This window comes from Molothrus ater, chromosome 6, assembly GCF_012460135.2.
Source record: "Molothrus ater isolate BHLD 08-10-18 breed brown headed cowbird chromosome 6, BPBGC_Mater_1.1, whole genome shotgun sequence".
NCBI classification, from domain to species: Eukaryota; Metazoa; Chordata; class Aves; order Passeriformes; family Icteridae; genus Molothrus; species Molothrus ater.
Genome location: NC_050483.2, coordinates 40,028,634 through 40,051,603, shown reverse-complemented (window position 1 = coordinate 40,051,603; position 22,970 = coordinate 40,028,634). Strand labels below are relative to the sequence as shown.

The window sequence follows — 22,970 nt, the reverse complement described above, 5'->3', positions numbered from 1 at the left end:
TTTTCCACTCTGTTAGTTGAAGCAAGGAGTCTGCTTTGGACACAGTCCATTATAAAGTCAACCTACCACCTTCTACAAAAACAAGAGAAGCCAGGAACTGAAAAGCCAAAACTGAATTGTCTGCCTGCTCCATTACTTTTTTCCTTTATGTTTCAACCAGGAAAGCGTCCAAGTTACTAGACAGTTTTTGAATTAGTCAGTAATGTTCATCTTTAGCATCTCTTTCTGTTTGTAGGTGAGTTTTCTACTTGTTTCTTCCTTTTCTGGAAGCCACGTGTGCTGGCTGGGAGAGAATTGATAATGCATGCAAGGAGGAGATAGAGCAAAGAGACAAAGTTGATTTTAGTTTCGTCATCACAGTCCTGTCTCTGGAGAAATTCTAGAAACAACTTCAAAAAGATGATCTTTATTAAGATGTGAAACAAAAGCCAGGCAGTGCAAGAGCACACAGAAATAAAGTCTGGCTTACTGAAATATATGGGGGGAGAAAGAGACATGAGAGCTTTAACAACAGAATGGGATTAGTTTCAGGGAAGTCTCATGTAAATAATACATAGCCCTGAGATCCTCTTTGAGGAAAGCTATCAGAAAAACATCCAAGAAGTATTAGGGAGTGAGAGAAGGCAGCAAATCAAAAGTGACCTGACAGACAAATGAAGCAGCCAAAAAGATGTTATGGAGAGGGATATTTGCCATGTCATAACCTAAGGACATGGTAATCTCACCGGAAAAGTACAATTTTGGGTGCCACAGCCAAAGCACTCTGACAAACTAAGTAAATTCAAGACAATTAAGGACTTGGCAAGTAGAACTACTATCTGAGGTTAACATACCTCAACAAGTCTAAGCAAAATTAGGTTACTCCAAGAAGTAAAAGAATATTCAAAAGATGGAAAGTATTTACATGAGAAAATGTTTCAGGTTCAGGAAGGAGGAACAAGGTACAACAGGATGAAACAAAGGAAAAATTCAGAAAAGAACTCAAAAGAAAAATTCAGCACATCAGGAGAAACTAGGTGATTAAAAGGTTGTCTAGATTCCTAACTAGATTTTTATAGCATGCAGTAGAGTTTCTACCACTAGACTTTTGTGAAAGCAGACTACACTGTGTCTGAAAATACTCTGTACAAATTATCAGGGATTGCAGAAAACAGGCTGAAGCATGCAAGACATCTTTTTTTCCTCTAGTCCATGTTCCTTTGAAACAGAGGCTTTTCTCCATTCACTCTCCTCTGTAGATGTGTATCTGGTCTTATCCTGACAACAATGAATGGATTAAATTAGTCTGAGACACAGCAGTTTTCAAAGGATCAGCTCTCAGTGCGCTGGAACTACAGCTAGGCACTGTTGTTGTCCATGTAAGTGAAAAAATGTTACTGCAAGATCCCATGAATGGCAAGAATGGATTTGGAGCCTTGTGCTGGAGACTGAAAGGCAACTTGGAAAATATTTCCGGAGCGGCTCCTTGCAGCCTTCAATACTTGGATTAGTTTTCTGAAATTCTGAAGGAATCTTTTGCTCTTTTCCCCCCTTCTGTGCATTTTTGGTGCTGAACTTTTTCCGGTTTTCCCACACTCCTGCCTGTCACAGAGCAGAAACCACAAAAATGCAGCAAAGTAAAGTCTGTCCAAGGAGCTGCAATTCCATCTCACAAGGATAAACATTTCCTCTGCCAAGAAGTGAGCACAGCACACCGGCATCTTCAAATACACATCCCTGCTGCCCAGCAGAGAAACCCACTGACAGCCTGTCACCTGTACTAATAAGAGCCACCCAACATGAAAGAAATCAGATAGCAAAGCCACCAGAGCATACCTTACAGACCTGGTGCTCACATCTGCATTTGCTGAGCTGACAAAATTTACTAACCTCTTGTTTTCTTTTTAAATAGTTTCGGGGGATTAACTCTGTGTGCTATCTCTTAAGATAGCAAGAGTACAAGCAGCAAATACCCAAACTTTCCCAAAGCAGTTCTGTCCAAGTTCCTTAAATATGCCTTGCGGTTCCAGATTTGATTCACACACAGTGACTGCATCTTCATGAGGTGTCTTTCATCAGCAACATAAAACTAAAACTTCTCTCTTTAAACAGGAAGTGAAAACAGAATCAGGAAACCTCACAGGAGCTTGCTCTGAAAGCTTTACAACTCTTCTGGCTGTAGAGTAAGTACAAGGAAGGAAGTTATGAAATCAATTTTTCAGGATGAAACAAGTCTGAGGATATATGAGGAAAAACCTGATGAAGGATTTAGACTAAAGCAGTTCTGCCATTTAAGAGGAGATAAACAGAGAGTTGAGGAGGCTGAAAACCCAGAAGTCTTGCTCACATTTTCTCATAATGCACAAAAGAGAAGACAAACCAAGAAATGGAAGGGAAGGAAACTTATAATCAGTAAGCAAAATTTCACGGTGAATATTTTTGTTTGTTTCTAAAGACAGCATTTGTTTTTAAAGATAACTGTCAAATCCATCCACTTACCTTAGAAGAGCAAGCATTATTTAACTAAAAGCTTACTAAAAGTAAAGAGAGGGATTTCTATAGTTAATGAGAAAAGCTATCATTACATCAGGCACAAAATAAGCATTTCAAATGAAATAAACACTTATGCTTGACGGCCTAAATCCAACACGGTGCGTTAAATTTATGTGAAAACTTGGCTCAAGGGCAGATTATCTTGTTATAGGTATTGAACTGCTTTGTTGCTTTGTTTTGGTTTTTTTTGAGTTTTGGGGTTTTTTTAGCACCCTCTTCTAGATTCTAGCCCCCATCAAAGATTAGACAGAGGGAGCGACTTAAGTGGCTAAACATAGATGTACCTTAATTGGTGCTCTCAAGTTATTTGAGACATCTGCATGGGACTGACAGATACAACACAAGAACTTCAGAAGACCTGTACTCATCTGGAAGAGCAGCTGAAAGTCAGGTGGAATAGCCCTGGACATCCAAATTGCCACTAGCAGCCTGTATTTACATTACTGAATGACAGCTTCTATGTCCTTACCTTTGTACGCTGTTACAGCTACCTTCCATACCCCTTTGAAACACACAACTGCAGCACAGTGCAATGCTTATTTCAGTATGTACACCTCAGATTATTCTGAGATTTATCCTGGATAGCACAGCCAAAAAGATCTGTCAGAGTCAGATGCAGACAGTTTCTTCTCCAATATTCATTTTCAGGGGAACCAGTGCCAACTCCCTATTGTGGATGGAAGAGACAAAACTTACTTGGATATCCTCTGGGCTGCAGCCTTTCTGATCACTGCCTGTCTGTGGTTTGTTGGAGGCTTTGGAACCAGCTGAGGAGCTGCACTCTGGGATGGCATCACTTTGTGCAAACTGGCTGCCTTCTGGATACTAGAAGTGGCATTTGATGTCTTGCGGGCATCAGAGCCAGCTGGCATAGATATATGACTGGTGCTGGATTGTGAGTAGTTGGCAAAAACAGCCTGGGTAAAAAAAAAGAAAAAAATCCCATAGTAATTGGTGATTACCTCTGTGAACATCGCTGAGAATGCTGATGGAGGTGGGTGACATTTTTGTGAGGGATAATATCTGCCTGGTGAAGGCAATCCCAGGGCTCCAGGGAAAGTCCCACACATAAAGAGTTAAGTTGTTAAGTCAGTGAATTTTATGCCCTTGGAAACCAGGAGTAGCTTCTAGGAAGACAGACAACTTCACTACTGCCACAGAATTCTACTATTCCAGATTAAAAAAAAAAGAGGCCCAATACTCCATCTAATCTTGCAGTGGGCTTCCATCCACAAAGAAGTAAATATTTCAGTACATTGACTTTCTGTGTTATCTTGCTAAATTATTCTTTATGTGGGAGGTAGGATTGAGACACAGTTCTAGGAAAGAGAAAGGTTATGGGGAAGATGATACAATGCTACTTATTTGGTCTAACTGTGTAGGTGCTTGGAGTAATAGAAAAGCTCTAGGGTACCTTATTCTGAAAAGGGAACTTTAACTCCACCACTGACAAAAAGGAAAACCCCAGTGATATTAGGGAACAGAAAATATTTCTATTTCTATAGCATGTGGGAGGGTAAGCTTGTTGGAGATGTGACACTGGGAACAAAAGGATCTGCATGTTATGAGACACTGGAGAACAGAGCAATGGCCGGGCAAAGCAGGGAGTGGACAATATTTCCACTATGGGAGCTCTGCAGACTGCTAAATTTTCTTCAGAAAGAAGCAACCTGCTGGGAGTTCTGCTTTGTCCTTCCTCGAAGTCAGTCAGATTCCCAGAACAGAGGCAATACCATAACCTTGTAATTTGGCATCTAGAGGTCAGTGATAGGAGATAAGTGGAAGAGCTGAGCCCTCTATGTGACCCTGGGAGCAGTGCCCTTCACTGAGTTTGTCCTCAGTTTCTCCTCGGGTGGAAAATACACAAAGCCACAGCAAATGGGCTCCAGGCTCCAGAGCAAACCACAGTCTGAGAGCTGGCTGAGTCTCAGCACACAGACAGGAAAAGCCCCTCTCCCCCGCAATTCTCTGGCAAATGGCAGAGCAGTGCTGTGTGGGAAGGCGTTGCTGACAGGCAGAGCTCTAGGGAGAGAAGGAAGTGCAGGAGCCAAAACAGGCCTGTTTCCTAACTAGAGCTCACTGACAAGATGCCCTTGGGCTCCCAATCCTTCTTAACCTCTCCCTTCCCTGAAGCCCTACCTTGATTGCAGCTTCCAGATTCTCAATAAGGAAGCTAGTACAAGTGCAGTAGTCTGGAAAATAGCAGTCACACCCCACCTCTCCCCAGAAAAACAAACTACAATGGAACTTGGAACTCAGACTCTTGCATCTCAGAGCCTGACATGTCGTAGGGTTGGGATGGAGACCCTCAAGTCACTGCACCCACTTCTTATTCAGCAGTGACATTTCACTGTGAAATGATATTATCCATCTTTCCTTTAAGTTATTTTGATATTATGCATTTTTCCTGGGAGTTCTTTTTCTTGTTGCCAAAATCACTAAGATCCTGGAGTTCACAACACATATTGTCATAACCCTTTGCCTGAGTTAATATACACTGGCAAGGAGATCCATGACTCTGAAGAAACAGCAAGCATGGATGCTCTAATGAAGCCTGATCAGCAAAAACTGTGTTGAAACCTGCCTAAAGAAAGGTTTTCTTGGGGGTTACAGACTTCTGAAAATGCCTTTGTCTCCACACTGAGATTCTGTGCTGAGATTCTGGCTGTCTTCCAAGCAAGGATGGGGAGACTGGAAGCTGACAAGGACCACGGCTTCTGGATTGAGCTACAAAGTATACTGCCCTGCTGTGAACTCCATGGGGACAGGACAGGAAACCAGGAGAAGCTTCTGTGCAAATAAAGAGGACAGCTGGGGAGAACAGAGCCTGACCACACAAAGGAAGGGTTGGGAAGCTTTCAGCACATCCAAAACATAGGAGACAGACCTTATCACTCATGATTCTGAAGACTAAGGGTCTAGGGAAAGCAGAAGCCTAGACAAACCCTGACAGATGCAGTCCTGAATCATGTAGCACTCTACAACTATTGCTGCTTCAAGAGAAAAACTTTCAATTACAGTTCCCAAGCTGGCAGATTTAACTTGATGTTGAGGAGATATTTGCTACCCTAAGAAGTCTCTAGAGCTACAAATCTGAAAAACACAAAAAAAGCTGTAAGACATTTTAGCTAAAATTTCTGTAAATTATTAGTGAGTTAATTCTGGTGCATAATTTTCTGGGGAGGAGGAACAGCATTAACCCTGTCTTGCCCATGAAGAAAGAACTGACAGAAAGTATTTTTCCCTACATCACAGACTGAAGCAATATTTCCTTGTTTCAACATCTACAACATCTAAATACACAAAGTATTCCTTGTACAAAAAAAAAAAAAGAATTTTTTAATTAGAAAATCTCAATGTGTACACCTTGTCAGTAAGGACAATGAACATCTAAGAGTATTAGTAGTAGCTAAGTTGGGGCTGTTAGTGATTAAAAGCAGAGGTAGTGTAGTACTTTGAAGAAAAGCAGATATATTAATGCTCTTCAAAAACAGAAAGAATGTTCCTGGCACTTACCATCCCTGTATCTAACACCCATCCCTAGCACAGTAATGGAACAAATGTTGCAAGCAAAAACACGTTCGCTGTGTGACCAGAGGAGGTAATGAAGCTCATTTCCTGCAAATCTGTCTTACAGTATCTAATATAAAGCATACCCCAAATTATGCCTCCCTTCATGGGTCTGGGCATTCTTGCATTGGATTTTGTGCTGTCTAATTAGGAGTGGTCTCATACTGAAGCCATTGCCTTAATAGTAGTCAAACCCCCTTCCCAGATATATGGCTCTGGATTTTAATGTAATTTGTACGAAACATTGCTGTGAGATTTCTATCCCACAGTCATTCACATTCAATTGGATCAGCAAATCTGAAAAAGATGAGAGACTCAGCAGTGTATGAGAACTGACAGACAGATGCACGCACACATGTATTGCATAAAGATCTGTGCAGCTAGTCCAAATCCCTGACACTGCAAACTGAGATGTTTACAAGCAATAAACAATAAAGAGGTTCTAAGTTAAAAAAAGAAAAAGCAACCCCAACAAAACACAAGCAACCACTTTTAGAAAAGCAGTTGCGTTTCAGATAACATCGCAAAAATAGAGAACTAACAGCCTTGGAAGACCTTTCCAGCCATATAAATTGTTTAGTGGAAATTATTTTGAACACATACTAATGCATTCAGTTAAATCAGTTTGGATACAACGGTTGGTTGAATTGAAAATTCACAAAGTGGCAATAAAGAACAGGCTCAAAATGTACTATTAACTAGCACAGTGTTAAACTGCACTAAAAAGAGTATTTTGAGGTCTTAAAGAAGAAGCAGCATATGGTATGCACAGACTGTCCTGAACCATGTCCTCTTTGGTAAATTCTTCAGAGCAAGAAAAAAATATACTTTATTCAATTGATTTGGTGCCTTCTGTTTTATTTCTCTTAGTACTGCTAGCTCTCTGGGGCAAGGATTGGGCTGTATCATTGTATTGGAAAGACAGTTAATATATCTGGGCGTTACCAAAATTCTAATAATAGTGACAGGATCAGAAACATGGGGACAAAATTTCAGCTGGTATAAATCAGCTCAGACTACTGCTTTTAGAATCGTTGTTCTGTTTTACTTACACTGAGACTTTGAGTCATCAGTATCACAAGACTCAAATAGGAAAAATGGCAGTTAGCACATTTAGTGGGAAAACAATCTGAGGGAGAAAGCTGCAAAACAAGGAAAGGAAGGAAAGGAAGGAAAGGAAGGAAAGGAAGGAAAGGAAGGAAAGGAAGGAAAGGAAGGAAAGGAAGGAAAGGAAGGAAAGGAAGGAAAGGAAGGAAAGGAAGGAAAGGAAGGTACTGCAAATCTGACAGCAGTTCAATATACAACAGTTTAGAAAACAGTTTAATGATGAGGCTGCATTCAAAGATGCCCTGTATCCTCAAGCAGAAATAATATAGTTCTAGGAACACTAGCAATATTATTCACAGTACTCAGCATTTCCAGTCATATCTAAATAAATGATAAGTATGTCAGGAGGGAATCAGAAATATTGAAAAGAAAAAATTTGCTGAACTTCATAAAATGAGGAATATTTCAGAGGATATACAATTTTTAAATGACTGAGAGGAGAATTATTTAATATTAACTCAGCCTAATCTTCTACAGCATAAAATCTACTTAAACTTGTGATTGAAACTGTGATCATGCAACTGCCCACACAACTCATTAACATGATTCATGTCTTACTTAACAGGAGCCTTTTTGATGTAAGCAGGACTGACAGGGATCATTCCACCATACAATTGTACTTCCCTTGCTTTAATTTAGCTTTTTTCCCATGTGAAATGTTTGGCGTAAAATTTTAAATCCAGTGGATGCTAGGCTAAGCAGACAGAACACAGCCACACAAAGAAGGAACCTCCCTAACAGCTGATGGCATCTTTCCAGTACAGGAAACAATTAGAGAATAAACAATGATGGTATATTAACTGTCTTGCCAACTGCAGCAGTGATAATAACATCTAGGTCATAACATGTCACATGAAGTCTCCTTTAAACATTAAAAATACTGCTATAAGCCTGTTTTTCTTGTCTTTTAGTTTGACTTTGTTAATTCTTGTTTAATTCTTGTCCCTTGGTTTTACTGATACCAGATTTAAGCTTCTTGTCTCTACTTTCAAACTCTTCCCCTTCCTATCTTTGTTCACTTTTCTCAAGGTCTGTACTGTGTCTGTTCCTGGTCCATATCACTCCACCTATTTGTTAGATTCTCATCCAGCCAGTTTAATCCAAGTAATCAAGTACCTATTCTGCAATCAAAGATCTGTTCCTACCATACTACACTGTGTGAACTAGCTTCTGCATACAATGAGTGAAAACTGCTTGTTAGAATTCCTCTTCCTCCACCCACACAGTATTTGATATTCCACAGACCGTTAAATGCCTGGAGAAATCATCATCATTCTTAGGTGTCTGGAAAGCGTTCAACCAAGAGTGGGTGCTGCAACAAAGCACACAACAAGCCTTCATGTTACCACACATGATAAGACAGATCTACTGCCTGGTAAATGGAGGGATTCTTATGACACAAATACTTGATTAAAAAAGCCACGCTTTCCATCTCATCTCCAATATACTGAGCAGCTTAATGTACAGGAGAAGCATTTGCTGTGTTATTAATCATGGTGCTTCTGTTACTTGATCACATATATGTAGTTACATGTGTAACTAGTCCCTTTGCTAGAGACAGAAGACTGGCACCTAGTCATGTTGCATGGTCATACCACACTCAGGGAGCAGCTCAAGATATATTCATGAATAGATGTACTTCAGCTACTGACAAATGGCTAGTCTGCTTTCTAACCATAACAAGAACCTGAACAATCAGATGAAACAGTCTCAGGGATATCCTGCACCCATTCCCTGAAGTAGAGAGATGACGACAATCTTTCAAGTGATAGGTCTTCCGTCTTGGGGGATATATTTCTTCTGCTGAGGGGAGACTGACATATTTGAATGTAACAGGCAAGACAACAAAGGATGATGTAGATCTCAATACATGGGAAGGAAGAGAACAAAACAGCAGGCAATGGGAGATAGGTAGCATAGGTGACACTGACAAGGAAATGTGGTAAAGCCATGCAGGCTAGGAAAAGCTACATGAACTCTGCCTAAAAGGGGAGGACAAATGAGGGTCAGCATGAAAGGATGGTGCAAAAGTCAAAGCAGTGTGAATGGGAAGATGTAGGTCAGAGAATGCATAAGCAGCAGAAAAGAGAAGGCAGTCCTTATAAAGGCCAAGTTAAAGGACTAAAGTCTGAGAAGCTAACTAGCAAAAAGGTCAGTGATAGAAAGCTAGAGAGGGTGCAAGGGAAGGCAAGGGTAGTGTCATGACTGGCAGGGTGGGCATCAGAGGATTGATGCAACTGTTATTAGAAGAGGAGGGTTGGCTGGCTCCATACAATGTCATGACAGGAAGTGTCCAAGAGACAATCATTTTAAGATGACATTTTATTCATGACAGAAAGTCTGAAAGCCCCCATGTTCAGCAAGTATTTTTCTTCAGTAACATCAAATTCAGTGCAGCCTGAGTCCTGCAGCATGGCAATAGCCTCAACACAGCAACTCCAAAATGCTTGGCTCAGAAGGAGAAGGGAGGGAGAGAAAGGAGGGGGGACGTTGTGGGGGTGAGAGGAGGTTTAACAAAGAATCATTTTAACAGAAACTCCTGAGTAATGGCTCTGCCCCAGGCCAAGAATAACATCAGCTCAATGTCAGCAGTTAGAAGAGGGCTCAGCCAGGCCCCATGGCCAGCTCCAGCCTCCTCACAGGCACAAGCCAGTTTATGGCTCTTTCCTGAACTTGTGAGCAGCCACATCTGCCCACCCAGAGCCCAGTGGACAGAGATGAAATAAAGTGAGTGAGAACAAGAAGACTGTAGGTGAGAGAAGTTGAGGGTGGTAACTACAAGGCTAAGTAAGGGCCTTGAAAGAAGGAGAGCAAGCAGCAAAAAGCAGGCCTCTCTTTCAAGATACTCCCAGAAAAGGATTACTCCCAATTTGCCTATAACCTATTCCCAAGGGCCCTGACTAATGACTCATCAGCATCACAGGAGGGAGGGTGGGTGTCCAGACCTCCATGTGTTAGGTCTGGTCATGGGAGTCCGGTCATGCCAGACTGCTAACAAGTAGCTCCTTGCTACTGGAGACCAAGTTGTTTTGAATGAAGGTTTGATCACCCAAAGGCTTCCTTCCTTTTAGCAGGGAAGCATTTTGGACATCACTCAGAATACATCTCTCTCTCTTCATAATAACAAAGGAAGGTAACAAGTGTATCAATTAAGTCATTATAACATTGAAAGCTTCTCCCAGCAGAATGAAAATACTGTTCCATACACAGTGGTCCACCTTTGGGACCTAGGAATCATCCAGAATATCAATAATACCAGCTCTTTTTCATATATTCTCCAGCTCTTAAGATGTCAACAAAATGGAAGAAGCTATTGGGAACCATAGTATCAAAATGCTATCAAAATCACTGCAGGTAATACTGGTTTTGTTGCAACCCACTTTAAGAGCTACTTCCTTGACAAAACCTCTGCCATCCGTACTGTCTCTGAGTTTGTTTTCACATCTAAGACTCAGCCAGCACTGCTACATCCCAGGCAGGAATTTTTCTTAGTTACCTGTTGCCGTGCTTGGTTTTGCTCCCCCAGCTGTCTTGACTGAAGTTTCTGCTGCTGAAGCTGCTGCACAGCAAACTGAAGCTGATAGCTGGGATGTGCCACAGGACCCCGTGTCATCTTGTAAACACTGTTCTCCATCTCTCCTTCCAAGGCAAAATGATGATTCTCTGGAGCCCTGAGAAAAGAAGAGAGACCAAGTTTTCACTACTCTGCATCTAAGGACTCCTGCCTATAAGGCACTACTGCCTCAAAGAAATCTCTTAATATTTAGCCAGCTATGAATTTGTACTACATGGCTTTAGCAAGCACAACACCTGCTAGAGGTGTCATGTGCCAACTGCTTCCTGCTAAGCACTTTCTTGACTATAGGCTGGGACTATATTACTAGACATTCTCTTGAGGAATAAAAAGAAAGGAAATTAAGAACGCTAAACTAGAACATTTCTGTGGCTGATTAGCATTGAAGACAGGGAGAATAACAGCAGGAAAAAAGCTGATTCCCATCCCTAATGAGATAACTATTTATTTAGATTTGTAGAGGCTTTAATACAGTAACACCAGGCTTACACTAAGCACATCCATGCTGCAGTGACAATGGAATAGAAACAGACATGCAGTACAACATCCAGAGAGGATAAAGGACTGGTTGGGTGAGGTTGGAACTAGGATACCTACTGACTCCATACAGTTACAATCCAAAAGGCTTGGGGGGAGCGAGATAGGCTCGTTTCTTTCATCCTCAGAGAAATGCCAGCTTTTCTTAGAGGACAAAAGGCCTCCAACAAAGAGACAGGAGCTCTAGCAGCCCAGGCTTACATGGTAGGATTTCAGCTGTGGCTGCAACATGATAAGTACCAACAGAAGCTCACTAGCTTGCTTTGAAGTTTGTAAGCCCTGGCGAGAAGGCAGCACCAACACACATCTACACAAGGCTGAGGGGCTTTGCAGAGAGCAGGTGGCTCTCAGGACTGACAGGACCACGAGGTGTCCTGAAGAGGCTCCAGAAGCCCAGCCAATCCACCCATTCTATGCTCACACCACAGATGTTGTATGACCCACTGAATCCTGACACGCTGGCTAATATAACCTTCAAGCCTCAAGGCCTGAACTTCCAAAGTGTCTGTTGATCTCAGACATTTCTCTACACCACTCCTCCCAAATATGTCCTTTGGATTCCCAGGGCAGGCCTCCCTTGCATTCCCTATCTACATCATACGTAACAGGGACGTAAAAGATAATTGGTGCCTTTCATGCCACGGTTTGAGTGCAGGTCATGGCTTTGGCAAGGGAGTTCACTGCAATCTTGTTGCTTCAGGAACCTATCACAACTTACAACCTAGATTGTTTAAACACATCTCAGCTTGCCTTGAATGTGTTGCTCCTTCCCTCAAAAGCTTTGTCATAGCAAACCCTTAAAACATTCAGAAAGAATTCACTCAAGCAGTCTTTAAGCTATTTATTCAAGTTATATTATTCATTCTAAAAACTAATATCTGTTCCAACTCCTCCCATATCTACCTCCAGCTCAGAACCTGCAACGCATAAAATTCATCCTTTGATCCAAAAGAATGCTTAAGAAGCTCAGGACTGAGTGATTACTTCTAAAATATAACAGTGAAAAAACAAAATGGAGGAGACAAAACTGATATGAACGACAACTCCACTAAAACTGGACCTGCCAATAGCCAGATTTTGTGGCACAAAGATAATGTGCAATGACTGCAGCACTATGTGGGCCACTATCTAAATGGCAACATTTTAGTAACATTTCCCTGATTCTCATTTCTTCTGTTTTGAGGTATCTAGTAAAGGATTAATTTATGGAATTACAAATACTTAAGTATGACTTATTAAAAATGCACCAAGATTGCTGCCTTTCCCCAATCTTTGTTCAATTCAATGAACTCTCAAATTCTCTCACAGGATTTCTAACTTGCTTTAATTCACTTTTTCAATTTCAACCAATACAATGGACATAGTATTGCCCAGGTAACTTGGGTTATATTACCCAGGAAAACACTGTTGCAACTCCATTATTAAACCTTTAGGAAAAACTAAATTTAAAAATAACAAACAAAACTACAAAACTTTGGCTAAGATTTTTTTGGGCAACAATCTCATTGCACAACTCCCTGCAGTTCCAATACCTTCTCTCCACATGACACAACAAAAAACCACTTTTTTTCTAGACACTATATTGAAAACACTGTTGCTTGCCTAAGCAGATTTTATCCTCCTGGCCTGCAGAATCCTTCTTCTGTTGGCTTCTATGGGTTTTCCCTATTTACAGACAGAAATCAAAGTAAATGCATTATTCTGCATTTATGTATTATGTTACAAAACATAACTTCAACTTTCTATAATATAAACATACAATAACTTGACAACAGCAAGCCAGTGTATTTGCCAGTCTTGGGATCACTTTCATAAAGAGATACCTCATCTGCAGCTTTGTTAAATCCCCACATAACACGTTATCAAGTGCTGATATTACATCTAAGGTGATGTTTGCCCTGGTACAGAAGAGGCTTAGGATCTGAGACTCAATACTCTGCTGCCAGAGACAGGCTCTAGCTCTCAGTCTATTTGCCATGCTCACAGGAATGCATCACGGAGCATCTCCTATCCTCAGTCTCTCCTGTTGGATGATTTATTACAGCATGACAACACTTCTGCATCCTGAAGCAGAAATTAGTTCTGCTTAAGGAAATTACAGCTGCTTCAGCACCATAATGAAGGCTGCAAAAAAGCAGTAGAGGACCTCACACCTTAATGGATATTAAAGAGTTCACTTGTTAAGAGGGCTGGATAAATACCCCAAACTGAATTAAAAGCTTTCTCAAAACTTACACTGTTTCAGGCAAAGCCAAAAATAACCAGAAAAAACCTCCACACCCCTAATGGAAATGAAAATTGTAGAGTCAGTACTCCCAGACCTGCTTGTTTTCAATTCAGGATTATTGCTTGAACACTAATGATTGAATATTCATTTCTTCACATGTAGAGACAACAGATTTAGGCAAAGATGCACACACATGCAAATGGGAAACAGAAATTCCTGACTGTGCCACCAGAAAGATTTGGTTTCATTCTGTCAGCCAGGCTGGTTGTGAACAATCTTCTCACAGCTTGCTCAGAATTATTTATGAGTTGCTTAGTTTAGAGACCTGGCCAGGATTCAGGCCTTCACTATGCACAGGAAATCTCAGCCTTTGGCATTATGGCCCATCCTTTGTAAGCAAGATTCTGTCCTTCCAGCAGCTCTTCAGGCTACTCAGTGTTATTGGCAAGAAACCCACAGTATTCCTTTCTTTCAACTGTAGTTTTCATAAAGGCTGGGCCAGAATTCTCTCTTCCAAATTACTGACAGCATAAAACCTCTCTGCTGCAGTTTTTTGTACCACAAAAGATACAGGTTTGCTTGTGAGACCATTTTCAACAAATCACCATGTGATTATGATTGGGATCCAGTCCAAAAGTGCGAGAACACCATACATTCATCTCCAGGTTTTCTGGTTCCAAACTCCCTTTCTACTCTAGTTCCCTTTTCCAATCCATTGGCCCTTTTTCTGATGTAAGCAGCCTTTATGTAATCAACTATTTACACCTGTACTAGAATCTAATGTTAGTGTACTAAAATACTAACAAAAGGTTAATGCATTTTTTCACTGATTTCAGAAAAAAAAGATCTCTATGAAATCCAGTCTCCATACAGAAGGGATGTGAGCATCAGCTCTTACAAGAGAGCTGGCTTCTGTTTCCATTTCAAAATAATTCGAAGGCAATTCCAAGGACTGAAGTTGTAGACAAGATCAGACCCTAGAACACCAGTCTCTGAGGATCTTATAGTTACAAAGAACTATAGGACAAACAGCAAGTCTGTACTAAAAGAATGACACATCAGGCTTACATTTATATTTCAGCTGAAGCTTTCTTCCAATGGCACAGTTGGGCACTTGCTTGATACCAATTCCTGTGTGGCAGGCAACAATACCAATTCATGAAGTACACTGGTGTTCTCCATATATCACTCACTAAGCAGGCACTTTTGAAATACTTGAAAAGTGTCTACATCCTATTGAAAGGCAGCGCAAACTGGCTTAAATTATTGTGTAAATGAAACTTCAGCATTCATGAAGAATATTCCTCTGTTTAAGCCTGCTTAGTTTGGGAGAACTGATAAGATCACAGCAGAAATCAGTATGTCTGGAGGTCTAGCAAACTGAGAAAAATACTACTTTCCTACTAAACAAGGAAACAAGCTGGCAATGAAATTACTTTGCATCCTTTCCTGTAAAGACTGGAGCTATGGAGGAACAAGAGCCAGCGCTGGCAATAAGGGAACACAGTGCATTTATAAATCAGTGCTCCCACCTTGCCATAGAATGCAAGACAACCTTGGGCAGCAGTTTCCTTCCCACAGGGCATTCAGATGGTATGACAAGTCTAGGAAGTTTTCAGTACAAATCCTTGGTGAGCACCAGCTGCTAGAAAGTAGTTGGCATAGTAACTAATGATTTTGTCTAGTGCGGCAGCTCCCAGCATCCTGCTGACTTATGTTCAGGCACTCAGAAAAACACAGAACATTTTCTTTGGCACACTATGTGCTTCTTCCATCCCTAACAATAGGTCCTAGATTGGGGCTGGCTACAGAGCAATGATAAACAGAGTGGGATGAAGCCCAGGACGCTGGGGTCCTGGCTGGGATGCAGGAGTTTTGGGCCTCTCACTTGCCTCAAGGCCTTTCTTTGTCTTTCTTCCTTTTTCCTTCCCCTCAGCTTCAAAAGCAATAAATTAAAAACTGTAAAACAGAGCACCAAGTCTTTGAGAATGGTTTGCTCCTGGCCTCTGCTGTTATCAGGAGTGTCTATGAAAGAGTGACTTTGGTGCAGTTTAGTCAGCATAGTCTACATTTTAGCAAGGACTGGAGCTCTGTTTGCTGGAACATGCAAGCCTGTAAAAACCTCCTGCTTTTTAAGATAGCATGAGCTGTCTTACAAAGGTAAAGAAAAACAGTTTCACAAAACACCAGGGGTGAACAAAGCATTTTGAATATTTCTGTAAGAGCTAAGCCTGGGATTTTGGAGATCTGAGGCACTGTGGGCTGTCCAGAACTCCCCATGGTACAGGTACTTGGAGACAGGGAAGGGGCAGGAAGCAGTTGGCCTGTATAAAATGAGGATGCCATCACCTGACCTGCAATCTACTTTTGTACTCATCAAAAGAAGCTAAGGAAAAGCTTCTAAAGTTAATGAGAGGCTTGTTAAGGTTGCATTGGCACAAGAAACCTGCAGAACTCCATTTTGGGTTCAAATCCAGTTCAAAATGAAACGCACAGTCTCCCATGATAGACCTGGTGCAGAGATGCAGGGGAGTTTCTGTCACAGACCATCAATCAAACTTACCTCTATTATTGACAAGGCATCATGAAATAGTTTCAGCCTTAGTTCTTCTCCCCCTTTTCCAAATAACTCAAGCTACTTTTACTTACAGAAGGGGCTCTTACCATCAGTGTATTTGTGTCATGAGAAAACAGAAGATGTATAACATTCACATGCAAAACCTTAGGACTGAGTTGGTTTAGGCAAAAAACATGAAAAGTTTTGTGCATTTAACTGCAATTTCCAAATCCATTCACAGGTTAACTCTAAGAGCTACCAGAGACACGGTTCAAGCATTCCAGAACATTTTAATATGCATAATATCTAGCAAATGCCAAGAGTCCCCCTCTGCTATTCTCGCACTTCCCCCTTTCAGCTGAGAGAACTGATATTGTTGTAAGAATTTTACTCAGAAACAAATATGTGAGTAAAGGCATCCAGCTTATCTCCTTGTGATGCAGGATCAAAACGTTTCAGTGGCTGTAGGAGTCCATGTGTCACACTCAGCTGCACAACTCCACAAGCAGGTACGTATCAGCGTCAAGAATTTCCCCCAACATTCCCAATTAAACTTGCATTTTCACTGTTTTAGTATATGACGTTCCTCTTATTTCAGGACTAAGCCTTCACTACTAGAACTATGCATGCCTCTTTTGAGCTCAGCCAGCCTTGGCACACTTAGCTCTCTTCTTTTTCCTCAACTCAGTCCCTTCTGGCCTTGATTGCACATTGTTTTTCCGTGAACTTTTTCCACTTTATTATTCCAGATGTGCATGCACAATAGCTATATATGGAAAGCCCACTGCCTTCTTGCTCTTGGCTTTTTTCTACAACTACTATCAAAGTCCACAGGCTTCCTTTTTTTCTGGTATATGTTGCTGGATAATTTATTTCCTGCTCCCTGGCTTCTGAAAATTATTCTTGCTGTTTCCTTGTCATTGATAAACCTGGGTTTTGGAACATCAGTATTTTCTTATAACAAAGGCAATGGAGATTGGGAATTAAATGCCTTTTACATCCTAGGTCTCCATATACAGGAAAGATCATGAGTGTTAAGTGTCTAACCTGCTATGTTAGAAATGAGGCACATCAAAACAGCCTTCTGATAGTCTAGGAGGGAAAGGGCAGAATGAGATTATGGAGCACTGGATAACCTCTTCAGGAAAGGCCTAACCTATCTCAGCTACTCCTGGATTTAGCTGGCATTATCAGTCAGAAGCCCTAAACATGCTAGTGTCAGCAAATTAAATCTAATCTTTACCCTTTAGTGGAGACAATTTTTGTTGGGACCCTAGTAGCATCCCTTTGTGCCTGTTACAAAATACTGTCAGTCTCTCTGGTCTGGGAATACTTGGCAGGTAAACAAACAACACTTTTGTTTTTCTTCCTCTTTACACACGGCAGCTCTGAAATTCACTAGCAGAAAGGTTGAATCAAGAAAGGCTGAATCAGCTGACTAGAAAGTTCAGTGTCTTCATCCCATTGTGGCTCATCAGGTCACTGGAAAGGTAAGGAAGGTAACTGAGCATATCTCCTCCAAGTGAGACTAACAAAATCACAAGCCTTTCCACCCTCAATAAGTGCAAACACAGGGTTGAGCTTTACTGAGTGGAAGGCTCTTCTGGATTCATGTTTCTTGCACACATTTCAACACCTACAAACACAGAGCCTGCAAAAATATTTTAACAGCAAGGCATATATACAGTAAGTCTAAAATAGAAACCTGGTATCATTTTGCTATCATAAGGGAGTTTTGGGGGGATTACCTGCTTAACTCTGACATGCAATGGCCTGAAGTGTGTTCGTGGTCCCACACACCCTACTCCCAGTTTTAAAGTATTAATTAATTAAGGAAGTTCAGACAGAGCAGGGTGGACCCAATTAATTTACCTCACTGTACTGTCAGGATCTGTTTTTATTAAGGTAAGTAATTCAGACTAAAAACACGTGTTAAGTGCCATCTTGAATTTGATCACTTATTCTAATCCAGGCAGAGTTTCCTGGTGTGAATATACACACTTCACAGAATCCAAAGTACCAGAAAATTAGATGCAGTATTGCACAACTTAGAGGTGGGAAAGGTACTCCTCACTGAGGAGGTTCCACTGCAAAAGCCTAGCATGAATCAAGTGGACCAACTTGATGAAGATGAGTTGTAACGACATTCTTCTACTTTCTCTCTTTCACTGTAGACAAGTTTATTGAAAACCAAACTGAAAAAGACTTACAGACTCTATTTTTTTCTAGACAGAAAGCCTTTTTTAGTGCTTTATGCAAGCAGATTTTGCATTTTATGGGTGGATAGCAGAAGTAGCACACAAGGATGAAAACAATAAATGGGCACTGTTATCTGTCTAGAATATGCTTTTGACTGAATTAAAGTCACTAATCTCTCCTGAAAACCCATACTCCTTACCTCTCTCTAGAGAGGCAGGGGTTAAGTCAGGACCACTAAATTAGCCCTGCACCCCGTAATGCCTTTGAAAAGCCGCTCACAGAGTTTACAGGGAAAGAGTGAGACTTGCTGCTGTCCCAGCCAACATTTGGTTCCTATTACAGCAAATAAATCTCCCCCTCCTCCTTTTCTTTTCTTACCCCCTTTTTATATTAAAAGTCCATCAAACACATTTTTTTCCCTTTCATATTTTCCATTAAGCTTCCTCCTGTGTAAGCTTTCCTGGAGTGTGGTGCTCTTTGCTATATGTGCTCAAGCAGCAGCTGCAAGATCCCAATGAGTAAGAAAAGGGGGAATGAAGAAAGCAGCTCAGGCTCCTCTTTAAATCCCAAGAGGCAAGTGAAAAGTTACAATTGGGCTAAACTGGTGAAATCTAGAGCACTTGAGAAGAATAAACAAACAAACAAAAAACAGGCTGTTGAGTTTTTCAGGGTTAGGATTCATGAGATGGGGGAAGAGTACTCAAAGCCCTGCCCCTGCCCAGAGCTAAATGCCTCAGCCACATCAGTATCCCAAAAGACATAGCACAGGATGGTGTTACACTAGAGGGCCTTAAGGATTCCTAAGGGTTGTGCTGTCCAGATATCAATCCACTTGAGGCCCAAACAAATTTTTAGTGCCATGTGACCAAGCAGTAGAGACATCTCATGCACTTTACTTTGGCTATTTTGTTGTCTAAATATTAAAGACCTAGTATACTGAAACCTCTAGAGAGCACATCAAGCCCCTAGATTTCACAACATTTGCACTGGAATTAAAGTGGATGTCAACTAACTTGGCTTGACATCCAGTACAACTTCCACCTTGTTATGTGGTAGATGAAAGCTCTTATGAGAGTCTCTTAGAGAAGATTTGATAAATCTGGCAGCTTAGATGGTCTATGGGGACATGGCAGTTGAAGCATACAGTTGCCTGGCATCATGACTGTATATTTCAAGAATTATAGCCAGATAAAAAAAACTTCACAAAAGAAGCAATACTTTACATTTATAATCTACATACACCTAAAGGGAAGGCTAGAATCTGTTCTGCACTTACTGAGCAAACATCTACAAATTCATCCTTATCAGGGATTGTAGAAAGTGTCACCTGAAAGCCAGCTGGCTACAGTTATCTTAATATAAATGTTCCAGGTAAAAGAGGTAGAGAAACAGCATGGCACCAGTAAAATGCATCTGCTGTGCTACCATTCAGGAACACAACTGAAGCTGTATAATATCTAGCTGCTGAAATGAAGTAAAAGAAGACAAAAGATACAAAATGAGAACTGAAGGTCACTTATCTGGGTCCTTGCTGTGAGGCTGGGGGCTTGTGGTTAAGTCTCTTGTTTCTGAATAATTCCCCAAGCACTGATACAAGCGCAAAGTAAAGGTCCTAAAGAGACTTCTACCCTTAAGCAACTGAATTTTATCAACCTACATCCAATGTAATAAAACTGAGTTAGTTTGCCAATAAAAAGATAGATTGCACAGTCCCCTAAGCTTGACAATATTCACATGCTGGCCAAAGTGGTGCCTCTAGCATTCTTATCTGCCCAGTGTTAGAAACTCAATTCCATATGTATACATAGTTTCTGCTTTCCTTATCCCTCAAGGGGGTTTCTAAGGTAATAAGGTATAACACAAAATAGACTGTGTCTGAGAGTGATTCCACCTGTTACACTGAATTTTTTTCCTCCTCAGGCTCCTTTTGCAGTTCATTTATGCTGGAGCTAAGGGAGAATTCTTCTACTTCCACCTCCTGTACAAAGATTGACTCACCTGCCCTGGCTCCCTGAACATTTAACAATGGACTGGAGGAGGAAGTGACTATATCTGACAGCACACACTTCCTAAAGCCTGTTACAAAGTTAGGTAAAATATAATCAGGGGATGTTGGTGGAATATGCTCAGATACACAGAGAATCTAGCATGGGTTGTTATCTATTGACGAAGCTGGCTCAGTGACTGTATATGCTGCACAGGCAAGATCATCCTATCCCACATATTGCAGGAAACTAAAAAATATAAGAAAAAAAGGCTACTTATAGAGACACCACAGATGGATACTATCATGATATAGACATTCAGCCATCCTAAGAGCAGCACAGCACACTGACACCAAAGCAACACCAGAGGTGTGATGCTAGTTGTTTCACAGCTTTTTTTTTTTTTTAATCACTGCAAGCCTCGTTGATGGCCACAAAGTATTGTAAAAAGTAAGTGCTATTTTTCCCTCACTCCACCCAACGTCCTTAGAGGAAATGGAAGATACTTTATAGAAGTGTTTATTATTTCAACCAAGATAGCACAAATTCCTAGCAATAATTTTCTCAGGCCAAAAGTGACAGAAGTTTTCCAGGTCTGTAGTGCTCCTTCTGAGAAGCCTCAAGAGACACCCTACTTGAAGGAAACTACTTTTCAGAAAAGAGCAAATATGTTGAGTTTTGTTGATAGCTAAAATGCAGCCTAAGAAAAAAATTCAGAATGGAATGGTAGGTTCCATTTTGATTTAGGTGTTATGGATTTTTAATATTGGGAAGAGAAAAAATTTAGAAATTATATAGCCAGCACTAGAACAAAGACAAAAAACTAATAGTGACATTTCCTTCCCAAAAACTTCTGTACATCTGTCCCCCTTATTGCCTGGGTGATGACACATCAGAATTGTATTATAAAGAACTGCAAGAAAAGACTAGAAAGGCTTGTATTTATTTATACAGCCTTACCTGGAAAAACGAGTACTGCAGAGCAAGAATCTCCACATGTTTTTGGACTCTGTCCTCCAGAGATAAATACCACAGAAGTGTATTGCCTTGCCAAAAGAGACCATTCCAGTTTACCACAATTTTGGCCTCTCTGTTTTAAACTACAGAGAATACAGTCCCCCTTCCACTCCCACAATTGGAATCTATCAGCCTCTTCACCTGACAACAGAGCTCGGCCTCCAGTGTTTCCAGTAAACCAATATTTCAACAAGCAAAATCAGAGTGGAGTCCACATTACCACAAAGAAGTTCAATATTAATAGAATAAATTGAGTTACAGCATCTTATTTCTGACAGTGAAGAGTTAAGTGAGTAAAAGGGAAATTCCCAGCGAACTGCCTTCAGCAGATTCAGTGGAGTGTTGTCTGTTCTTGCTTTAACTGTAGTGGCTTGTTTCAGCCACTACAGTGCTCTGTCTCCCTCAATCCTTATGGGAAAGATGATCCAGTCCCTCTAGTCTAAGCAAGGAATTCTGGTGCACCACACATGTAAATCTCCCCCTATTTTATGCGGCCGTTACAGAACAAAAGACTAAAATTACTACCATTATTTCAGAAGCAGACATAAAATAGAAGAGGTGAGGAAGAAGCAATTAGAAAGGCAGAGAAAGCTGAAGTGAAATAAATTTCTTACTCTAACAGACCCAATTAAGTCCAAGGTACTCCCTGGCATGAGTCACAAGGTACTAGAACTTGAAGCATAAAATATAACAAAGCAACACTCTTGGTAATGCCCACACTCTTGGTTTATTTTATTTTCTTCTCTCCATTCTGGCAGTGTAAAGAAGAATACCATGCCTGAAGGCTGGGGCACAAGTGCTGCACAGGGCTGAGGCACTATATCTAGCAGCTGCTAAAACAGAACATCAAAGTCTCAGCTCCCTTTGAAAACCCATCAGGCAAGAACCACTCCTCCCATTCAGCTTCTTTAGGAGCTGGTACATGTAACCACTTCAGCGTGTTTGGCAATTCTACAACCACTTCCAAAACAGGTGGTGCAGTGGAAAATCATGGGAGAGCCCCAAATCATTCAGTTATCTCCTTTGCCCCAGCAGGCAGCAACACACATGCTGACCAAGAAGAAGGCCAGCTGACAGAAAACAATTAAGCATTGAGAACAGGAGATTTGTAATTAAATCTCTGAAAACTACAGAAAAGGCTCAGGCTTATCTTGGTAAACTGGGTCAACAAAATCTTTCTCCAGGAAACTGATACATCTGATGACAGACAAAGTCTGTCATTAGAGGAAGATGAGTAAAAGGATGTTAAGATAATTATATTGTAAAGTACCAAGAGATGAGAGAGCACATTTTAAAATGTAGTTCCCAGACTTGTCCAGTATTCATTGAAAGATCCCTCTCTGTCAGATCCTGTCTGCAGAAGACATTCACACTGCACAAAACTTACCTGATCACCCACTGCCTAAAGCATTTTTCATGAGATTTCTGTCTCTACCTACAACTGTAAGATAGGAGGTAGAGACTGTAAGCACTAGTTTTGTTACAACACTTAGCTTAAAAGCTTTTTTCCTATCTCCATTTGACCAGGCACCTGTGTTTGTGATGTTTTCTCCTCCAGCATGGACAGAGAAGTCTATGATGCAGTTGTGCCAGTTCTGCTGGTCACCCCAACTGCATACTACACCCATCTTTTCCACCTGGGGATTGAGAATAGGCATCTAGGAA

The 22,970-nt window shown here is 40.9% G+C and overlaps 1 protein-coding gene across 1 annotated transcript in view; it reads right to left on the bottom strand.

Annotated features, from left to right (window-relative positions):
* Positions 1-22,970, bottom strand: part of TTLL5 (tubulin tyrosine ligase like 5) — a 123,628-nt gene that overhangs the window by 14,224 nt on the left and 86,434 nt on the right. The window contains 2 exon segments of the mRNA XM_036384352.2: positions 3,229-3,449; positions 10,706-10,880. Of these exon segments, the coding sequence (XP_036240245.1) occupies positions 3,229-3,449; positions 10,706-10,880 (396 nt within the window).